At 29.9% G+C, this 22921-nt stretch overlaps 1 protein-coding gene across 1 annotated transcript in view; it reads right to left on the reverse strand.

Moving 5' to 3' along the window:
- The window catches only part of Cda4 (chitin deacetylase Cda4), a 102590-nt gene that overhangs the window by 18453 nt on the left and 61216 nt on the right, over positions 1–22921 (reverse strand). The window contains exons 2-3 of the mRNA XM_075369857.1: positions 11925–12064; positions 3312–3423 (exon numbers count right to left, since the gene is read on the reverse strand). Of these exons, the coding sequence (XP_075225972.1) occupies positions 3312–3423; positions 11925–12064 (252 nt within the window). The remainder of the gene's footprint in view (positions 1–3311; positions 3424–11924; positions 12065–22921) is intronic.

A 22921-nucleotide genomic window follows, 5' to 3' on the forward strand; every position in this document is an offset into this window, starting at 1 on the left:
AAAAAATAAAGAAGCTGCATCTATCATTTTTCAGGAAGAATCAAGAAAAAGTAAGAAAATACCATCACAACAGGATCACAATTACAAATCTGATATATAAAAAAGAGACGAGTTTACAGTTCACATCAATAAAAAAACTTAATAATTAAATAAAATAACGGTGATTTAAATACATAAAGTTAATAAATGAAATGAACATTGAATAAATAATATGTAAGGTATTAGGTGAAAAAAATCTAGTAATAAATGTGTAAAATGAGAAAGTATTAAATATTAGATTTATTAAATTAAAATTTAAGAATTTATTAACAGATTAATATTATTTTAGTAAATATTATTAAAAACGCTGTGGTAACAAAGTCACTTTCAAATTACAAGGAAATTGTTTCATTTGCAAAAAAAAACTGTGTAATTGGTCTGAATAATCCTCTAGCTAGAACAATCTCTGTATATTGCAAATATGAGTTATTCATAATTTTCAAATGTTGACAAGTTTTTTATCATGTTATTCACCAAAATCTTTTAATTTGGCATTAGAAAATTGGTTGAAAGTTATAAATAAAAAAAGTTTAGCTGTTTTCTATTTCTTGAAATTTTTATAATAAATTGTTATGATGAGACTTGCCTAAGGCAGAAAGAAAATTGATTACTACACGAAAATAGCTCTTTCATACTGTAGCTTTTTTTGTATATGTAATTGTACTGTAACATGCTGTTAATATTAACAATATATTCCAACCAGTGATTTGGTGAAGGGCTGTATAATTTTCGTGGTTTCGTCCTTCACAGATTTTTATTTCAAATACATACATGGGTTTTTAAATATTAATGTCTTTATAATCGATCAAATCATTGAGAATATAGAAAATGGAAACAATTTCAGGAATCAATTTTAGATAATGAATCTATCTTGTAAATTATTTTAAATGTAACTTCAGAAATCAAATTTTAAAGAGTATTTATAAAGGTTCTGGCAATATTTCAGTAAATACTAGAAGTTGCTAAATGTAGCAATGTAACTCATGTAATTTTTTATGAATGATAATATCTCAGAAACAACAAAATGAAATTAAATTAAGCTTTTTTTGCCATCATAATATAAAGGACACAACTGTATTTTAGGTGTAATCGTGAGTTTGACCTTGAGCGCATGGGTTTTCCTGATGGATGATTTTGCATGTCCAGCCAGAATTATAAAATAAAATTACATATAATTGTAAATTTGCAAAAATTAAAAAAAAAATCAAATCTTGCAAATAAATTTTAACTAATACTTCAACTATCTTGAATTTATTTTTTTGATATTTTGGTGAATTTTTATACTTTTACCTCTCAGAGAAATACATATAATAAATTTTGTTATAGTAATATATAATAGTAGTTCTCAAGTAAAATAAAGGAATATTATATAATCATTTTTTTTTTTTAAATCAATTTTCATAATTTTAAATAAAAAAAAATTTATTTTGCTAGTTTTAACTATCTATATATATATATATTATCTATCTATTATGCAAGCAATCTATTTTTTTACAAATAAAAAAATTATAATATATGAGATAAACCTTAGCATTGACAAACTAAATACTCTCAACTATGTAGTGAAATTTGACTTAAAACAGCCTGTAGAAATCAATTTTGGAAACTGATTACTAATCATTAGAAGGGAAAATGAAGGGTCCTGTTTTATCTCTTTTGCCCCTTTTTGAACTCTAAAATCCTTAAAATTAATATTCCGTAGTTTAATTCCCTAAAAAGGAAATATTTAAGTTAAATTTCATGCCTTAATGTAAAATATATTTAATAACATCAAAAGAAAACTAATAAAATGTGAGATCAGGTACCACTTTACCCACTTGTCTGTGGCAGCCTAAAAATTAATATGATTAATATGAGAAAAATACTTTGGCTTAATGTAGTGGTTAATAGTTTAACCATTCAGAAATATTAAGCAAAATCTTAAAATAATTATTTTTTGGGTACTGCAATACTCCCTTGTTGAATCGAGGATAAAATTTAACAGTAGTTAAACATATGTAGACAAATGTTTTTTCCTAACCTCTTACATGACCACATTTCAAGCGCTAACAATCTTATTTCATCACTTTTTCTTAACATCTATCTAACTTGTTCATTGCTGAACTCCATACCAAAAATTTCAATATTATTTTCCACAGTCCTTTGTTTGTGATTCATCGTTACCTTTCCAACCAGATGACATGAACCTAAAACGTTCCTTGAAAGGGTTTTTTGTTTTTAAAACAAATCTATATTAATTAATCTATATTATCTATTAAACAAATCTATATAATTTTACTTTCAGTAAAGTGAAATTAATTTTCTTTCAATAAAGAACATTTATAATTTCTGTATAATGTTGAAAATCCCCCCCCCCTCGCAATTCAACTGACTTAAAACTTTGGAATTTTGAATATCGTTATAAATACTTTTATTGTACTACACGTCAATTTTTATGACCACTACACAAAAATTCAATAACTATATCCATCTCCTTTTTGTCCAAAATGTAATATAATTAGTGCTCTATATATATCAACATCTTTTGAGTCATTTTCAAAGAATTTATACTAAACCAGTCTAGATACACACATATTTTCTATAACTTTTTTCTGTTTTTTGGAATAAGAGGGTCTTGAAACAGTGACATCTGAAATAACCCTGGTACTCAAAATTTTGATCAATTGTTGTTCTTTCCTTTTGAAGCTGTGCAGCAAAAGAACTTTAGCTGGGAAAGTAAAAATGACTAGTATTAATCAGTATAAAACTATTTTATACAAACAGCAATAAGAAGTAAGATATATAAAATCATATATATATTCAGGATAATAAAAAGGTATATATATATATATATATATATATATCAGGCTTAGTCAGGAAATAAAATGGTTAGAATAAGCAAAGTGGTTATCTGACATAGGAAATATAATGAGTATATTAAGATAAAATACAATAAGAGGAAAAAGAAATGGAGAAACGCGTCAGACCACAGGAACTGATAACAAATTTAACATTAATGTCCCTGAAAGAGAAGAACCGACCTCCAAGACACTTTATCATGATAACTTTATCCTTGAGGCAGGTGCCTCTGGAATAGCCTGTAATAATAACTAAAAGGACCTTCCTTAAGAATAACTTTTGCTGATGTCAATGTAAAAAGAACTGAAAATAACTGAAAATATTTTTAAGTAAATCTATTAAAAATATTTTATTTACAATTTGGTTTGGTTTATTATAAGAGTTTAAATTTCAGATTAAATATAATTATGATAGATAACTACAAAAATACTTACTTGTTGGTATAGGACCACATCTTGCTTCAACTTTAAATGTACAGAGCTTATTAACATCATCAAAGTAAAGTCCTGAAGGACATCTGTTCAAGTAGGGATAGTTATCCACACACTGGAAATAAAAAAAAAATATATGTTTTAGCAAATTTAACATAAAAGATTAAAACTTTTTTGTAATTTTCACTACTGCCCATCATTTACAAAAAAAACAACAAAAAACATAACATTAACCCTAAATTCACATATTCGTGTAATTCACTTACATAATTTATATTTTAAAAAATAAATTAATAAATAAGCATAAAAATAGATTAAGATTAGATTACAAATTTATAAAAATTAAACCGAGAGAAATTACTAAATATCCAAGAACAATAATTCATTTTAGATTAGCATTATTTGAAAAAAATTAGCTTTTAAAAGATTTAGGGTTTAGTTTTTAGTAACTAAAGTAGAAGAATACATGCATCAGCCAAATTATAACACATATACTGTACAACAATCTCTGCTGGCACTGCAGATATGCGATTAAGTATTTTCATTATAGCATTTCCTAAAATATTTTCATACTTTTAGTGTTTGACTAAACCAATCTGCTTTTTAAAAGTAAAATCATATTTTTTCCTTTCTACATCAATAATAATTAAATTAAAGGCAATAAGTTAAATTTACTAAATCTGTTGTGCACTGTAATAATTGCAGATAACACTGACATTTGTAATATGTATTTCCATATGATTATTTTTTATTTTTATTAAGAATATTATATTTTGCAATGTATTGTTTTAGTTTGCTATATAACTTTTTAAAATTATTATTTACGCTCTGGAGTTATGTTCGGAGAGGTTTATTTTATAATATTTTTTTTAAAACTTGAATTTATCGAATTAATATTTTTATAACCAGTACATTTACCATATATATTTTATTAATAAAAATAAATAGATACTAAACCACACAACAAAATGTGATTAATTGTTTTATTTCAAAGCCTAAATTTAAAAGATGTTCACTTTCTAAATACATAGGAAATCTGCCTCCAGTAGAACTTTCAGGAGTTATTCTGCAACTTCTTCATCAGTAGCACAGTAGGTACTACATTAGGGATTTGATTTGATTTGATTACGCATATGCATTTGAATACTAGATCATGGATACCAGTGTTCTTTGGTGGTTGGGTTTCAATTAATCACACACCTCAGGAATGGTTGACCTGAGACTATACAAGACTACACTTCACCTAAATTCATACATATCATCCTCATTCATCCTCTGAATCAAAACCTTATGGTGATTCTGGAGACTAAACAGAAAAAGAAAGGGTACTACATTAGGCAGACCACACTAATTAGCCTACAGATATATATATATACACATACACAAGCGTGATGAATAACTTATATCCAAGTCAACCTTCATAAACTGTTGTTTCATTCAAACTGGACACACTGGATATAGAAATACATTAATTACATTAATTTTATATGCAAAACATAAAAGCAATGAACTCAATACTGAAAAAATGTAAAATTTATGACTGAATTTGTTAATATCATATCAAATTAAAATCCAGAACAGAAAATAGAAGAACTATATAACCACATATTAAAGCACTTTTAAAACTATTTGAAGATCAATCTAATCACCAAAATGGTACCTGTAGCAACTAATAATGAAGTAATTGCATAACAGTACTAAAAAGATCTGGAAGCTCATTTCAATATATTTAGAAAGTGTTTTGTTTTTCTAATAAATAAATATTTACAATATTTTATATTGGCATGATTATAATAGATTATTAAAAAAAATTGAACAATATTTGAGAACCTATAAATAAATTTTACATTTAAATTATATTCAACTATTTATTTCAAAAGGGAATCATCTGGAAGAGAAAACACGATAAACCTATATATGTACTTCTTGTAAAGAAAGTAGAACTTTGGATATAAAAAAAACCAATGGAAAAGTTTTTAAAATGCATACTCTCACAAATTCAAATTTAAGAAAAATATAATAAATGAACAACAGGATTTCAGAGATTAATTAATAAGTATTTCGAACAACTGCTGAATTCTACCATAATATGCTTTAATAAATCTAATATATTTTTAACAGCACTCAATTGGATGCATTAAAATCAATCACATTTTAATCTTATTTTATATGTTTTTGCCTTTAATAACTACAATAATGAAGGATAACTTCAAAAACATTACTGTGTCATAAAATTTATGAATGGTATTTATCCTAAACAATAACAAGAGACAAAAGGTGATGATTAATACTTTTTTTTTTTGTCTTCAGTCATTTGACTGGTTTGATGCAGCTCTCCAAGATTCCCTATCTAGTGCTAGTCGTTTCATTTCAGTATACCCTCTACATCCTACATCCCTAACAATTTGTTTTACATATTCCAAACGTGGCCTGCCTGCACAATTGTTTCCTTCTACCTGTCCTTCCAATATTAAAGCGACTATTCCAGGATGCCTTAGTATGTGGCCTATAAGTCTTCTCTTCTTTTAACTATATTTTTCCAAATGCTTCTTTCTTCATCTATTTGCCACAATACCTCTTCATTTGTCACTTTATCCACCCATCTGATTTTTAACATTCTCCTATAGCACCACATTTCAAAAGCTTCTAATCTTTTCTTTTCTTCTCAGATACTCCGATTGTCCAAGTTTCACTTCCATATAAAGCGACACTCCAAACATACACTTTCACAAATCTTTTCCTGACATTTAAATTAATTTTTGATGTAAACAAATTATATTTCTTACTGAAGGCTCGTTTAGCTTGTGCTATTCGGCATTCTATATCGCTTCTGCTTCGTCCATCTTTAGTAATTCTACTTCACAAATAACAAAATTCTTCTACCTTCATAATCTTTTCTCCTCCTATTTTCACATTCAGTGGTCCATCTTTGTTATTTCTACTACATTTCATTACTTTTGTTTTGTTCTTGTTTATTTTTATGTGATAGTTCTTGCGTAGGACTTCATCTATGCCGTTCATTGTTTCTTCTAAATCCTTTTTACTCTCGGCTAGAATTACTATATCATCAGCAAATCTAAGCATCTTTATCTTTTCACCTTGTACTGTTACTCCGAATCTAAATTGTTCTTTATCATCATTAACTGCTAGTTCCATGTAAAGATTAAAAAGTAGCGGAGATAGGGAACATCCTTGTCGGACTCCCTTTCTTATTACGGCTTCTTTCTTATGTTCTTCAATTGTTACTGTTGCTGTTTGGTTCCTGTACATGTTAGCAATTGTTCTTCTATCTCTGTATTTGAACCCTAATTTTTTTAAAATGCTGAACATTTTATTCCAGTTTAGGTTATCGAATGCCTTTTCTAGGTCTATAAACGCCAAGTATGTTGGTTTGTTTTTCTTTAATCTTCCTTCTACTGTTAATCTGAGGCCTAAAATTGCTTTCCTTGTCCCTATACTTTTCCTGAAACCAAATTGGTCTTCTCCTAACACTTCCTCCACTCTCCTCTCAATTCTTCTGTATAGAATTCTAGTTAAGATTTTTGATGCATGACTATTAAAATTAATTGTTCTGTATTCTTCACATTTATCTGCCCCTGCTTTCTTTGGAATCATTACTATAACACTTTTTTTGAAGTCTGACGGAAATTCCCCTTTTTCATAAATATTACACACCAATTTGTATAATCTATCAATCGCTTCCTCACCTGCACTGCGCAGTAATTCTACAGGTATTCCGTCTATTCCAGGAGCCTTTCTGCCATTTAAATCGTTTAATGCTCTCTTAAATTCAGATCTCAGTATTGTTTCTCCCATTTCATCCTCCTCAACTTCCTCTTCTTCCTCTATAACACCATTTTCTAATTCATTTCCTCCGTATAACTCTTCAATATATTCCACCCATCTATGGACTTTACCTTTCGTGTTGTATATTGGTGTACCATCTTTGTTTAACACATTATTAGATTTTAATTTATGTACCCCAAAATTTTCATTAACTTTCCTGTATGCTCTCTCTATTTTACCAATGTTCATTTCTCTTTCCACTTCTGAACACTTTTCTTTAATCCACTCTTCTTTCGCCAGTTTGCACTTCCTGTTTATACCATTTCTTAATTGCCGATAGTTCCTTTTACTTTCTTCATCACTAGCATTCTTATATTTTCTACGTTCATCCATCAGCTGCAATATATCGTCTGGAACCCAAGGTTTTCTACCAGTTCTCTTTATTCCGCCTAAGTTTGCTTCTGCTGATTTAAGAATTTCCTTTTTAACATTCTCCCATTCTTCTTCAACATTTTGTACCTTATCTTTTTTACTCAGACCTCTTGCGATGTCCTCCTCAAAAATCTTCTTTACCTCCTCTTCCTCAAGCTTCTCCAAATTCCACCGATTCATCTGACACCTTTTCTTCAGGTTTTTAAACCCCAATCTACATTTCATTATCACCAAATTATGGTCGCTATCAATGTCTGCTCCAGGGTAAGTTTTGCAGTCAACGAGTTGATTTCTAAATCTTTGCTTAACCATGATATAATCTATCTGATACCTTGCAGTATCGCCTGGCTTTTTCCAAGTGTATATACTTCTATTGTGATTTTTAAATTGGGTGTTGGCAATTACTAAATTATACTTCGTGCAAAACTCTATAAGTCGGTCCCCTCTTTCATTCCTTTTGCCCAGCCCGTATTCATCCACTATATTTCCTTCCTTGCCTTTTCCAATGCTTGCATTCCAATCTCCAACTATTATTAAATTTTCATCTCCTTTTATGTTTAATACATATTTACAATATTACAGTTTCATTCATTTTAGAAAATAAAAATATATTCATTTCAAATTATATTACTTGGTGTAAGTAAACTAATTTTTTCAAACATAGCACCGTTGGTATATGAAATTAATAATATATAAAAATCAACCTTACCAACAATTTATATTATGTTTAGTACTTTTGGTCAATTGACCATCCTCAGGAGAGAAATTCTTTTCCAATTTAAAGTAAGAATAAGAAGTACAGTCAGTACTACTTAACTAACAAATATAATAAGTATTTACAATAAGAGTGTCTCAGTTGTTATAACAACTAACAATTGAGAGACTCTTACATAACGGATGTAATTTTATACAATGACGACCAGTTGTTATGATTTTAACATTTTATAATTTTTTAATATACGATTTTAATTTTAATTTTTTAAATTGGAAGAAAATTTCTCTCCTGAGGATGGTTGAATGATCAAAAGTACTAGAGACATAATATAAATTGTTGGTAAGGTTGATTTTTATTTTATTTTTATATTATAAGTAAATAAACTAGCTGGATGTATGGACAAATGTTTAATGAATCAGTCAATCAATTCATTGGATGTTAGTCTTCACTTCATTCTGCTGTGTATAAATTAAAATTTTTAACTTCAACATTATATCCACATCCTAAATCCTCTGTTTTAAACGAGTATATACCCAATATTTGGCTGTGAACCTGGTATTCGACGGGTTTTTGGGACTGACATTCTTGGAAGGAGTCGTGGCCCAGACTTTTGGCGAGACAAAAGTCTGTCTCCTGTTTGTTCATGGTAATTCATGACCGCAACTAGAAGATCGAGCGCAGGCGGCTTTGTCAACCGCAGAGGGCTGGATCGACATTCAAAATTTAAGGATTTCTGTGCCCAAGACAAAGTTTATGCTTCTCAAGGTGCAGACAAATTATCATACAGTCGTAACCCCTGTATTAAGTATAAAGGCTGTGTAATCAGTCGAGTTCGAATTCATTAGTACCTAAGTGTTTTGTTTAATGAGAAGTTGTTGTTTAGCAACTACATTAGGCAAGTAGCGGCGGACGCTGTCTCTGTGATGCACAAGCTTAGGAGGATTGTTCAAAAGGATTACAGACTACTGGGCCATCATTTGTACATGGTGTACCAAGGTGTCTTTGAAATTATGACCTCTTACGTAGCGTCCATTTGGGCACACAGGTTGGAAAGAAATCGAGCACTTATTCAAAATTTAAGGAGTCCCTAGAGCAGAGCCTAAATTGTATGCATTGGTATTTTTAAAACAATCTCCTACGAGGCAACTATTGCATTGGGAAAAGCTCTCCCAATCGATTTAGTGGTAAAAGTTCAGGCGGCCATGTGGAAATTGAGAAGAGGCAGGGAGGCCGAGGTATTTAGTATGCGGTTTTGAGCCGGGCCTGTACCAGAGTGGAACAGTGATCTCAACGCACCGGTTCTAAATTTCGAACAGTTGTCCATCTCCTGCCTGTGGAGGAGGCTTTACAACCTTGCGATGGAAGCATGGCAGCAAGAATGGCACGCCACGACTAAGGGAAGGCCCTTGTATAGATTTATACAGGATCGGGGGATGGTATGCCTCTCCTTCATTTTTAAGGGCAACAGGTACCCGATTGCTCTCCAACCATGTAAATTTAAACCAATATTTGTTTCGGTTCCACCTGGCAGCTGATGAGCTGTGCGTCTGCGGGGAGGTCCAATCAAATGAACACATGATGTTTGATTACTCAGCTCTTGGGGGCAGCCAGAACTCAGGCCACACTGGAACTTAGAGGTCAAGGGGAAATTTGGCCAATCACAAGTGGCGAGTCAATGTGGCAAGAGCCCATTGTCGGACCATGTGGGAGTTCCTTGATGCGGTTGCTTTGTTCAATCGACATCAGTAGTTTACCTAAGGGAAAAGACTCCTACCACGCTGCTGTAGGAAGCTAATCGAGAGATATGGCTGGCTACCAGCCAGATTAAGGCTCCAAGCACTTTAATGGTGGACAGGTACTTGCTGGCATTCAGCGGCCTAGGTGTGGCGCGAATTGAGGTCTTTGACAAGATATTGATAGTCATATATGCTTTAGTAGTTGATGGGGTGTGCCTACCTATTTTAGTGATATATGACAAGTGGGCAGTGGGTATACGCAAGCGAGTGGTGTATGGTACCACGCTTATTCCGCTCAGGTTTTTAGGTTAGCTCTAGGGGCTAGTAAGGACACTGGTTGCTAAACTGTTTCGTGGCTCAGTAGCCATTTGTGGCACAGACATTCAGTCTTATGCTTTAGGGCGACCGAATAGGGTGGTGGCAGGAGAAATGTCAAGCAAACAAATATACCCAATATTTGTCTTTCATTACAGTTTTTATCCTCTATTACAAAATTAATTAAGTCTTAAAGACTTAAAGAAATATATAGCTGATACCTAGTTTATCTCTTTACAACATTTGGCCACAAATTTTTCTCTTCTCCTACTTACTCACTTTGTACATTACTAATCCAGTTAATTATTTTCCTGTTAAAATAGCATTTCATAAGCCTTCTTCTTTCTGCTTTTCTTACTGTCAACATTTTGTGACCTACAGATGTTTTTCAATATTTATATCCATATTTGGTACTATCAGACTTCTCTTATACATTGAACTCCTTGTTATGGTAGTCTGTTTTTATCTCTATTTTACTTTATCTATCCTTTGTAATAATACTACCTGAATAAGAAAATTCTAGAACCTTAAATTACGATCCTGTTCTTCATAATTTCTCACTATCCTTTTTGTCACATTTCATTATCCTTTATTTTACTCTTATTAATTTTAAATCACAAGTCTCTTGTTCTTAAATAGTTACTCTATCCATAAATTTATCCTTCAATTCCTGTATTGTATCTCCTATACACAAATTTAAAAGGTACGGGGATAAAATAGTTGCTTGTTAAACTCCTTTCTAAGTGAGAAAAACTTTTTTATATTTTCATTAAAATTGTAATCATTTTATTCCATTACACGTTTTTAAAAGTCTTCAACAATCTTAAGAATCCCATATACATAGTTCTATTTTTTTAAAACCTGCCTCAAGGAACCATGCTATTGGTAAAAATAATACTAAAACTTCAGTCAGGAAAAAAATAAATTTGTAAAAAATAAAAAAAGAACAATATTTGATATTTTTTCTTTTAGAAAATGCAGATATAAACAGCTTTTTATTTCCTAGGTAATAACAACTAGGTATTTCCTAGGTACAATATTCAACTGGGTCCACGCAGTAACAGGCTTAAACATCTCTAAAAACAGACTGAAATTTTTTGGTAATGTTATGTTATTTATAATCTTAACAAACGATCACTATTTTCAAAAAACTACGACACAAAAGCAGTAAGTAACAGATTTTTTTTTTTAATTCTAAACAGATTTATAAACCTTTTTTTTAGAATAATTTTCAATTCTTAGTAAACAAAATTTGAATATTTCATAAAAAATGAACGCCAAAAAAATTTACAACAAATCACAATACTTTAAAAAAATTTAATGTAAATTGAATGTTTATATTAAAAAATTTCATAAACAATTAGTTTTCCATTATATTTAATGAAAGAAAGTTACCACAAATATAAATACACTACAGGATTCTAAAATAAAGTATATTTCTCATTTAAGACATTGAAATAGAAAGTAAAATATAATTTCAAAAACCTTACTAATTTAAATTATAATTAATTTTGTTACTTTAAACACATTATACTGTCACATAGCATATTACACACTTTAATTATGGTTTCATTAATACTGTAATATTGTAATTGAATTTAGAAAGATTGAAATGAAACAGAAAATGTTTACTTGGTAAAAGCGTCGGCAAGTAGCTGGATCAGCATAATTTCCATTTCCAGCTCCTTCAGGACATACAAATTCAGCTTCTTCTTTTTTATCTCCTCCTCCTCCTCCCCCACCACCTCCAGAATCCCTTCTTTGTGCTTGAACTGAAAATAAAAATAAAATATTGTTACATTTACCATTAAAAACAATATATATCATAAATAATTTATATGTAAATTGTTTATGAAGTAAAAAGAGTGAATTAAATTAATTCTCTTCACCAAAATTACTTCACATCCTCACTAAATTCAGAGGCTAACATTTATTTTAACTGTTAAAAAACTGAATCTATTCTTTCATTAATACATTTCATGATGAATGAAATGTAAATAAATGAGAATACAATATATTATGTGACAATGCTATATTACACACTGTACTACAAGAAGTTCCAAAAGCTGCTTTATTGAGTAAAAACAGATAAACTAAGAGAATTTAAAAGAAAAGAAGAGAAATTAATATTGACGTATAATGCCATTTCTAATTGTAAATTAACGACAAATTATTGCAATTAATTATTTATTTTAAAACTTAGTTACAATCCTGCTGAAAAACTTTGGACCCATGATGCCATCAATCTATACTTGCCTACACATTTAAAGCACAGGAAAAATTAATTCTTATTTTATTATTTACTAGCTACACCAGAAAACACTGTTATTACAATTAATATGGCAATTAGGTTTGTAACTAACATCATTTGTCCAAACAATGGGTTTAGGAAAATCTAGTACTGCTTAGCAACAAGTTATACAACCGCTCTCAAAATTCTAAACATCCATCAGTCATATGTATGATTTTATAGCAGATGAGAATGAAAAGCGTCCACATTCGATGCAATGAACTATGACACAGAATATCAAAATCAATAAAATTCATTTTATCAGATTTTTTAGGGCTGATGTAACCTTTTTATCGATTAAGGTATAATCTTTTATTTAGTCTTGCCTCAAGTGTTAGGGAATTTTTCTGGAAATATAAGAAAAGCCATGAATAAAACCAAAAAGGAAAACTAGATGAAACATGGAAGAGCTGTTGCTTAACAATGATTAAGTTGCAAGCGATCTACAGCTTATAACCTAAAGTGGAATAATAGTTATTAAAACTAATTATTAATAAAACAAAAAATAAAATGGAATTTCTCTTGAAATAAATGAAACACTTTTTAATTTTTTATTTTTTTTTCACCAATACCGTAAAATAAGCAAATGCTATGCTATAATTAGTTTATGATTCATGTTTACCACTCACAAAATACAACAAATAATTATAAGGTCAACATTTTTGCTATGATTATTTATCAGCGATACCAAACCTACAAACATAAAATATTGCTTCATTCATGTAAATTTAATCAAAACAATTACTTGTTCATTCTACAAGGTAAATATTTTTGGGATAATTTGTGTATATTATTATAGTAGACTTGATAAGATAACTCACCTAATATTCCAAAAAATAAAGATATCTAGAAGAAAAGAATTGGAAGAAATACTGCAAACTAGATGAATAATATGAGAAAAGTCATGAACAAAAAAAGGGAAATTGGAAAAACTGATATAAATGTTGCTTAAGTTGCAAGAGATCTACAGCTGATAATCTTAAGTAGAATAATAGTTAGTGAAACTAAGAATTAAAAAAACAAAGAAAAAGAATGTCAATCTGAGTAGTGGAGTGGTAGCATCTCGACCTTTCATCCAGAGTTCCCAGTTTGAGTCCAATTCAGGCACAGCATTTTTCATGCGCTACAAAAATTCCATTTCATATTCTCATGGCACAAACTTCAAGCTTATGAGGTGAGTTAATAGTAGAGCTAAACTAGGAGATGAAAAACTGGAAAAGCAGATTTTTTTTTAATATTCATCACAACATACAAAATTCAGATTAAATATATTCACTGAATATATTTAATCTTTTTTTAATCTTTTTAATGCTTTTATTATTTCAAATAATAAAAGCGAAATAAATATCTTTAGCAGTAAAATTAATCATGAACTTTAACTAATATAATTGTTCAACGTACAGAAAAATAATTACTAATAATGAAATGAAATCTTTGAGAACTACTAATTATGTATGTTTTTTTTTTTAATTATCCACTAACAGCTGAAACCTGTAATTAAAATTTTAAACTGCAGTTATTCATTTTATTATTATAACTCTTTTGGATAAGAAATAATAATATATTAAAATAATAATATAATAATATTTATGTGTTCAAGAAAATAACTTTTGTATTTTCAAACTAAAAGAAAAATAATAAGCTTTAAATTTGTTCTAACAAATGGAATATGCAACCTTTTAATAAAGTAGCTTCAGGCAAATAATAGTAATAATAAAAAAATAAAATTAGCTGAGAATTTAATTAATTTAAGATATAATCATCTGTTGAAAACAAAAGGGACATTGAATAAAGAATAAAAGAGAAGCTTCCTGCTGGCTTCTACGACTAGAAAGCGTAACCAACACTCACTTCACCTGTACATCTGAAGTTGGTCACATTATATAACATTACTACTACTTTATAAGATATATTAAATAAAATGTTCATATTGAATTCAATTAAATTTAAACATGTAAGTTTTTTCACTTCAATGAATGCAGTGATGACCACTTATTGTGCAAAACTTACATTACTGTTTAATAGAGCATAATTATTTATGTTTCTTTCTTTTAAGCAAAATATTTAGAGTAAAACGTGACATAATACCAACTTTCATAGTCTTGGTTTTATTTCCATACGATAAATAAAAAAAACCCTGTTTTATTAAATAGCCACCTCTTCTAGTGGTCAACTGAAAATTACCATTCTCTTTATTTCAACAATTATTTCTTATAAAAGCAGTAATTTTAAATTAATAAAATAATAGAAAATTTTCAGAACTAAGAGACTGCTTTGTTGTTAAACAGACTGACAACTTGAATCATCGATTTGTTAGAAAAAAACAGCATTCAATCATAATGAAATGTGATTACACTCACGTTTCAGAGTAAAAATAAAAATGGACCTATCCTTCAGTCTTGGACAGTTTATAACTATACCATTATTATAAACATCTGTAGGAATGAAAAACATGGATGACAAAAGAATATGAAATTTTAAGTAGGGAAAGGTATTAGTGAAAAAAGATATATGATTTTAATTAAGATAATTGAAGAATGAAGAAACAGTATGAACAATGAACTTCCTACTGATGAAACAATGACTTGCTGTTTTAGGTGTAAAAGATTGTAATGGTCGGAAGACTTTGTTCCAGAATGAATGATAAAATAGCATTCTGGAATTAACTAAACCAGTCTTCATCACCACACCTTGAGTAAAAGGGCAAGAGACAGTATATTATAATGTTGGATAAATAAAAGTGATCTAAACCTACTAAATCTCAAGAATTGGAAGAAAATTACAAAGAATAAATGTAGTTGGAAAATTCTTTTGTTCATTTATATGATCTTAAAAAGGCCGGATTGCATAAAGAAAAATATTTAATCTGATGAATAATCTGATCATGTTAGAGAAAATAATGAAATAGCACAGTAATAAATTTAATGGATGCAAGGAATGGTCTCGTTAAACAGGTTTTATTATGTATTGTATTTTATTAATTCTACAATTTACATAGATGTAATGTATTTTACTTTAAACAGCTTTATAATACCAATGTAGTAACAACACACATATATATTTATTTTCACTCATTTTTCAATAGATGGAGTAGAAATGTTTTTCATTTTCAATAGTAACTTCTGAAGTACCCTGATTTAAATTAAAATTGTAGCTATTAATTTTTAATGGATTTAAACTGTTCTTTGGTAATTTGAGTTTAATTAATGGTAATCTTTAAAGAGCGGTTGGCATGAGACTAGATACACCAACCGTAAAACTGTATTTTGGCTTGCAACCAGTTATGAGGCAGTATATTCTGACACAAAACAAAAACGTTTTAGAGATGAATACAGTGTTAATATTATAAAAAACTTGAGTAAATGCATCTCATCAGTAGGAAACAGAGAATAGATGATTTCTTCGTAAAAAGATAATAGTTGAGTAGAGATTACAATATATTTAATGATAAGGTTCAACAAGTTATGCCACAGTAAGGATGAGGTACCAGAAAGAATTAATAAAGGAATGTGTTTAAAATATGCAACTATTGTTATGAGAAAGAGGAACGACAAGAGATACCAAGAGGAGAATACATGAGTCACTCAATTCAAGTACAATGCAGTATGGAGTACGGAAGTAAGGAATTACAAGAAAAGAAATAAAGATCAAATGTAAGTGACAAAAGCATTTTTTAAGGCAATGTGTACAAATAATAAGCGATGATAAGATAAGGAAAGCAAAATAAGAGAAATGACAGCTTGCATAATAATGAAAAGTGGTTGGTACGATTTGGGAATATTATTGACTTGTAGTAGAGTATTTGGAAACTACTACAAAGTAGAAGAAAGGGATATACCTAAATAATCTAGGCAGAATAACATGAAATTTATTGGTAGAAAACTGCCATACAAAAAGACAAAGTAAACAGGAATCAGATAAACAGTAAGAGCTGTAGGAAATCCATAAGGTAAAAAAGTAAGTAACATCACAAAACAGATTTATGAAAAAAGCTAATATCTGAGTTTTTGCCGTAAAAAATGATCCAGATAATTAACGTTGGAACACGATTAACTGAATAAACGAGGGATATCGCTAAAGTAAAGAACGCAAGGAAATTTCACTCCTTAAGGTTGGCGAACCTGTGTCGTTCATGGCCACTCTAGTAATGTACCAACTGCATTGTTGTCAGTAAGTTGTCGCGGTTGTAGTATCTTTGATTACGTGCGAGTTATTACGTTATAAAATGAATACGAAAATCGATGTTCCTGCCGACTGTGAAATACGTGGAGTCATACGTTTTTTAAACCATGATGAATAAAAGAAACGTCCGAAAATGGTGTGAAAGGTTTAGAAATAACTGTGCATGATGAAGAACGTTCGGAGAGGCCGTTGATAATCACCGAAGACTTATTGAAACGCGTCGATGATGAAATCAGAAAAGATCGTCGCTCAACGATTTTTAACCTGGCTCTTCTTTTTCCTGATGTTTCAAGAGCTGCTATTGGTCCCATTGTTCACGACCATTTAGACTTCAGAAAGGTTTGTGCACGTTAGGAGCCGCACGTCTTAACGGAATGTCACAAAAAATTCGAATGGGATCTGCTTTTTAATGCACTATACAGAAAAAGGTGATGAGTTCCTTAATTCAATTGTTACCGGCGATGAAACATGGACTTCGTATTACACGCTGGACAGAAAATGGCAGTCAAGTGAATGGCGTCATCCTCAATCACCAACCAGACCAACAAAGGTCAAGCCATAGCCGTTTGGACGCAAACTGATGGCCATAGTCTTTTGGGATCGGTTTGGCGTACTGCTAGTTGATTTCATGCCACTTGGAACAACTATAAATGCAGAACCCTACTGCTAAACTCTTCGTAAATTATGGCGACGTGGGCGGCTGACCGACGGCGTCGTCCTGCTGCACAATAATTCCACGTCCATATGTTGTGGGTCCAACACATGATTTAACTGAGAATAATTGGATGGAAAATTTACGATCACCCCCACCATATATTCCGGACTTAGCTTCTTCTGCCAACCAAATTACCATTTGTTTGGGAAATTGAAAGAATTTTTCAACAGTAAGTAATTCGCGGGTGACGATGAACTTAAAAAATACTGTTAATCGGTGGCTAAATGGACTGGCGGCAGAAGAATACGACGATGGTATATTGATGCTGGTATATAAATTCTTAATTCATGTGGCAATTATATAGAGAAGTAATATAGTTATGTAGTTAGAAAAATGTATTTAGTTAGTATAGGTGTACGTAGAAGAGAAATAAAAAAATATTTACAAGTTTTCAGAATAAATTTTTTTACAATGAACGGTCTTTACTTTAGAGATAACCACTCGTAGCTAAAAAAAATCAAAATATAATCAGATAATACAAACCATCACAGTTCAAGATGAAATTTTTATATCATGTAGAGACGAAATGCATATAAGATATTAATCATGAATAAGAACAGTTGTAGGGAATAAAGATACTCAGTTTTCTAGATATATTAAGCATTTATGAAAACAATAAGTTAATGCTTCTAATAAATACAGAAGGTTACTCAATTTCAAACATTTTTTATTAAATCTCAAAAAAAATAATTATGTTAGTGTTTAGATGTTTCACACATGTCATAGTCATAAGAAACACTGATAAGAAATTAATGTAATCCTTTCTGTGGAAAATAATACATTGTCTCCATTCTGTGGGAGAAGATTTTAGATAATCAAAAAGTAATATCATTGTAGAAATTACTCTAAAATAAAAAAAAATAATACAGGATTTAATTTATGTTAATATTTATCAATTTTACTGAATTAAGAAGTTAATGTAGAATTTTTTTTACTAATTTTGTTTGGATATGAAAAGAATAAGATATATTAATAAAAACAATTTTTATCAAAGGGCCTAATTAAGTTTTAACTCTTGTACAAATACTGCAAAAATTCAGAATCATCCCTGTCAAGTTTTCTACATATTCATAGTCTAGCACTGGCAGATATGCTCATAATAATATTCCCTTCAAATAATATAATCTAGCTATGAATAATAATTACATATTAGTTAGAAAATTACCTATCTAGTACACATAAACACTATTCTTATGCTAATAATAATAATAGTAGAATAAAGGAGTATTAATTAGTAGAAGGGTAACATTTAAATAATTTAATGATTAACAATCCATGGGCTTGTACAATCATATCTGTCATCAACAATCAATTTACCAATAAAATGAATTATTTGTTTAATAAAATACAAATAATTTCTCTTCAAAATTAAATTAAATTTAATAGAGATTTTTGTTAGACCTGATAAGGTTATACAGTGGTAACTCATGTACGCACATCCACATAAAAGCCAGACATAGATGCACACAAGATTAAATAGACAATAGATCAGAGAACTAAGAGAGACAGAAAGTGAGAGAGGAGTGAGTGTCTCTCTTCTCAATATAAACTACTGGATGACCTCGCTGTGAACACAACCTTCACTACTTGAACACCGAGCCACAGATTTACAGATAATTAATTCAACTTAACACAAGACAACATGTAATATCATATTGTTGATCACATCAGTATGATTTTTTATTCAAAGAAATCTTATATTTTTCAAAACATAAAAAGTAAGTAAATAAGTAGTTATTACTGAAATAGCATGAATTTACATTAAATAAAAAATTGTTTGCCTTTTTTCATCACTAGACATTCTGAAATTGAGAACAAACACTTGATTCTTTACTGTGATCAGAGAAAAAACCCTTGCAAAACATTTTAAAATAATTCTTACACTGTCATTTCATATACTACTTCTTTTAACTTTTTAGCTTTGAATAACTCTCAGGAGTGTAAATCACATGTTTGGTCTAAAAAAGATAAAGCCAACATCATAGTTTTAAAAATATATGGCATTGTCCATAAGGAGTTTTTGTCTACAGGACAGACTGTAAATCAATATTTTTACCAAGAAATTCTTGAAAGACTGCGGAGACCCGCGCGAGACCAATCATCTAAGATAACTGGATGCTGAATCATGACATTGCACCTTGTCACACTGCACTCTCAATTAATGAGGTCTTGGCAAAGAAAAACATTCCTGTAGTTCCTCAACCACCTTAATCACCTGACTTGAGTCCTTGCGACATTTTCCTGTTGCCAACTTTAAAAAAATCTCAAAGGACACCATTTTGGAACACCAGAAAACATTTTAAAAAATGTAACCGACCATCTGAAGGATATTTTGGTTTCTGAGTTCCAACACTGCTATTAAGAGTAGCAAAACCATTTGAAGCGTTGCAAGGCTACCCAAGGGAACTATTTCAAAGGTGAGTCCATGTATAACTGGATTGTAAATAAAAAGTTTTTCTAAACCAGTCTCATTACTTTATTTACAGACCGCATATTGCAAAAGTAATAAAGATGTGTACATATTTAAAAATTATTGTTATGAATAAAAAACCTTCCATTCCTTAGTTGGTATAGCATTTTACATTTAATCCTTGATAAAGTCATTGCTCAAAGTAAAAATAATAGGTAATTAATTTTTTATTGATTGCCTTACAATACAATGTAAATAACAATATATACATATAGAAGAAAACATTAATTTCCTTTGTAAAGGTAAAGTATACAGTAAGGAATATTTATTCAATGCATTATTTTACTTTTAAATACATACAGTAGTAATAATAATAAAACAATAAATAAAAAAATCTTCTAAAATTTTGTTTAAAAATTCATTCCATTAATTACACCACAAATAATGTTTATTCATTATATGTATGGGAGTATATTACACACACACACACACACACACACACACACATATATATATATATATAATGCAAAAGTAATAAAGATATTACATATTTAAAAATTAAATATTTTTAAATACATATTTAAAAATTACAGTTATAAGTAAACATTTTTTTTTAATATAATTAAGTTAGGAAGGTTATAGTAAAATAATCCTGTGTAATCATATGATTCATAAGCCCATCTAATACAAAATCTAAATAATAATTATTTTTCTTATAAAAAAAAAAAATTAATTCTTCAGATGTCACTCTTACTACCTCTGAAAATAATATCTGATAAATTATTACTATGAGGAAAATAATGATAAATTCAATTCAAAAGTAATTTGAACGTATTTTCAAATTTTATTAGGTTCTTCTTTTCTCTTGAAATCTTTTCCTCAGGTGAGCATCCTGAGTATATGACGAATGGGTATCATAACTCAACAAAGATAATATAATTTGATTTTATACAAAACACAAATCACTCACAAAAAAAATCCACACTGAAATCCAAGAATAATAAGCAATTTCTTGCCAGTGTTCTAGGGATTATGTTGAATGAAGTAGGTTTCCCATTACCTTTTTCACAAGTATTGATATATTGTTGCATATTGGCACAGCAAGCTCACCGAAATATAGGTAAAATTCAGCAATACAAGCGACATCTTAACTCAGTTTACTATAGGGATACCACAATGAATATTATTCCTCACAAAGAAAGTGACTCAGACAAGTGTCACTCATATCTTAAATGATTTATATGCATCACATTGATATAAGATAATGTTAAAACTGGAACAGACACTTAGGCAATTAATTTGTTATAAAGCAACAAAAAGTAGACTCTTTTCTGATAATACAGTCTTTTCCATTCATAAACATTGCGTTCTAAACATTGTCACCACTTCTATACACTGTCTCCCTAGAAGAACCTTCCCGCTTTGATAACTAAGTTGAAAAGAAAAATTGATTTGATTTGAAGACGAGTTCCTTTATTTGAGATTTTTTAAATGTTTCATAAAGTTTATTGAGAATTTCATTTATTTTAATTTCTGTTACTAAATAAATATTTTATTTTTCAAATTTGACAAGGAGTGGGAAATCGTCTTCAAAATTACAATAAAAACTACTTTTTCTTCAAATTTTATTAAATAAAATTTTTTTATTGTAAAATATGACCATAGTGACCTCAAAAATCCTATGTTTTTGTTTTGTATGTATATGTTAGTAATAACTGTAATTAATAAAAATTATTTTTGGAATATATTATGACAGTGAAATCAGAATTAAGAATAAATTCATACTCAGTTTCATTTAAATTAGTTCATGATTATTTATTAAAATGAAAAATATTTGTTTTTTTTTTTTTAAATGAAGTATAAAAAGCACTTTAAAATTAAAAAGCTGTTACTGTTATACAAAAGAAAATTTCATTCTTCAGTACTGAAAACAATTCAATAGATTTTTATGAAAGTAAAATATTCAGTCATCATAACAGAAAGGTGAGGTTCAATCACACAGATCAAAAAGTATTTTAAGAAATTATGTCAAAAGCACTGAAAGCCTACACCCTACACCCTAAAGAGCAGACCAAAAAGCTTATGGGAGAAAGGTTAAAGTGCGCCAAAGAAAGCGAAAAAGATTCAATTTATTTTAAAAGTCATGGCTACGGTTTTTGAAATTCTCGTGGTGCATTGCTCATAGACTATTAGGAAGTCACTGCGGAGTATTACCACTCCACTACTGGAGTAATTGAAGGGTGCTCTTCAGGTTAAACATCCATATCTGGCCAAAAAGGAAGTGCTCTTTCATCGCGATAATGTTTAAAGATTTCTGTGATAATTTAAAGATACCGCAATAATTTAAAGATTTCTGTGCCCAAGACGAAGTTTATGCTTCTCAAGGATGCAGATAAATTATCGTACAGTTGAAACCTCCACATTAAGTATAAAGGCTGTGTAATCAGCCGAGTGAGAGTTCATAAGTACCTAGATGTTTTGTTTGATGAGAAGTTGCTGTTTAGCAACCACATTAGGCAAGTAGCGGTGGACGCCGTCTCAGTGATGCACAAACTCAGGAGGATTGCTTGGAAGGACTACGGGTTGTCTGGCTGTCATATGTACATGTTGTACCGAGGTGTCTTCGAAAGTATGATCGCTCTTTTGGGCGCATAGGTTGGATATGAATACAGGACTTGTTCAAAATTTAAGGAGTGCCCAGCGCAGAGCCTGAATTATATGCACTGGTGTTTTTAAACAACCTCCTGCGAGGCTACCGAATTGAGAAAAGCTTTTCCAATCGATTTAGTGCTGAAAATTCGACCATTCTACCGCACTGTTGTTGGAAGCTAACCTAAAGATATATGGCTGACCACCAGCCAATTAAGATTGGCTGGTGGTCAGCCATATAAGCTTTAATATGGTGGACAGGTACTTTCTGACATTCAGTGACCTAGGCGTGACAGCGAATTGCTGTCTAAACGAAATTAATTTTAATTTATGGATGTCATATATATTTTTAGTAGTTGACGGGGTGCGCCTACTCATTTTAG

The sequence above is a fragment of the Lycorma delicatula genome, chromosome 6, assembly GCF_047948215.1.
Source record: "Lycorma delicatula isolate Av1 chromosome 6, ASM4794821v1, whole genome shotgun sequence".
NCBI classification, from domain to species: Eukaryota; Metazoa; Arthropoda; class Insecta; order Hemiptera; family Fulgoridae; genus Lycorma; species Lycorma delicatula.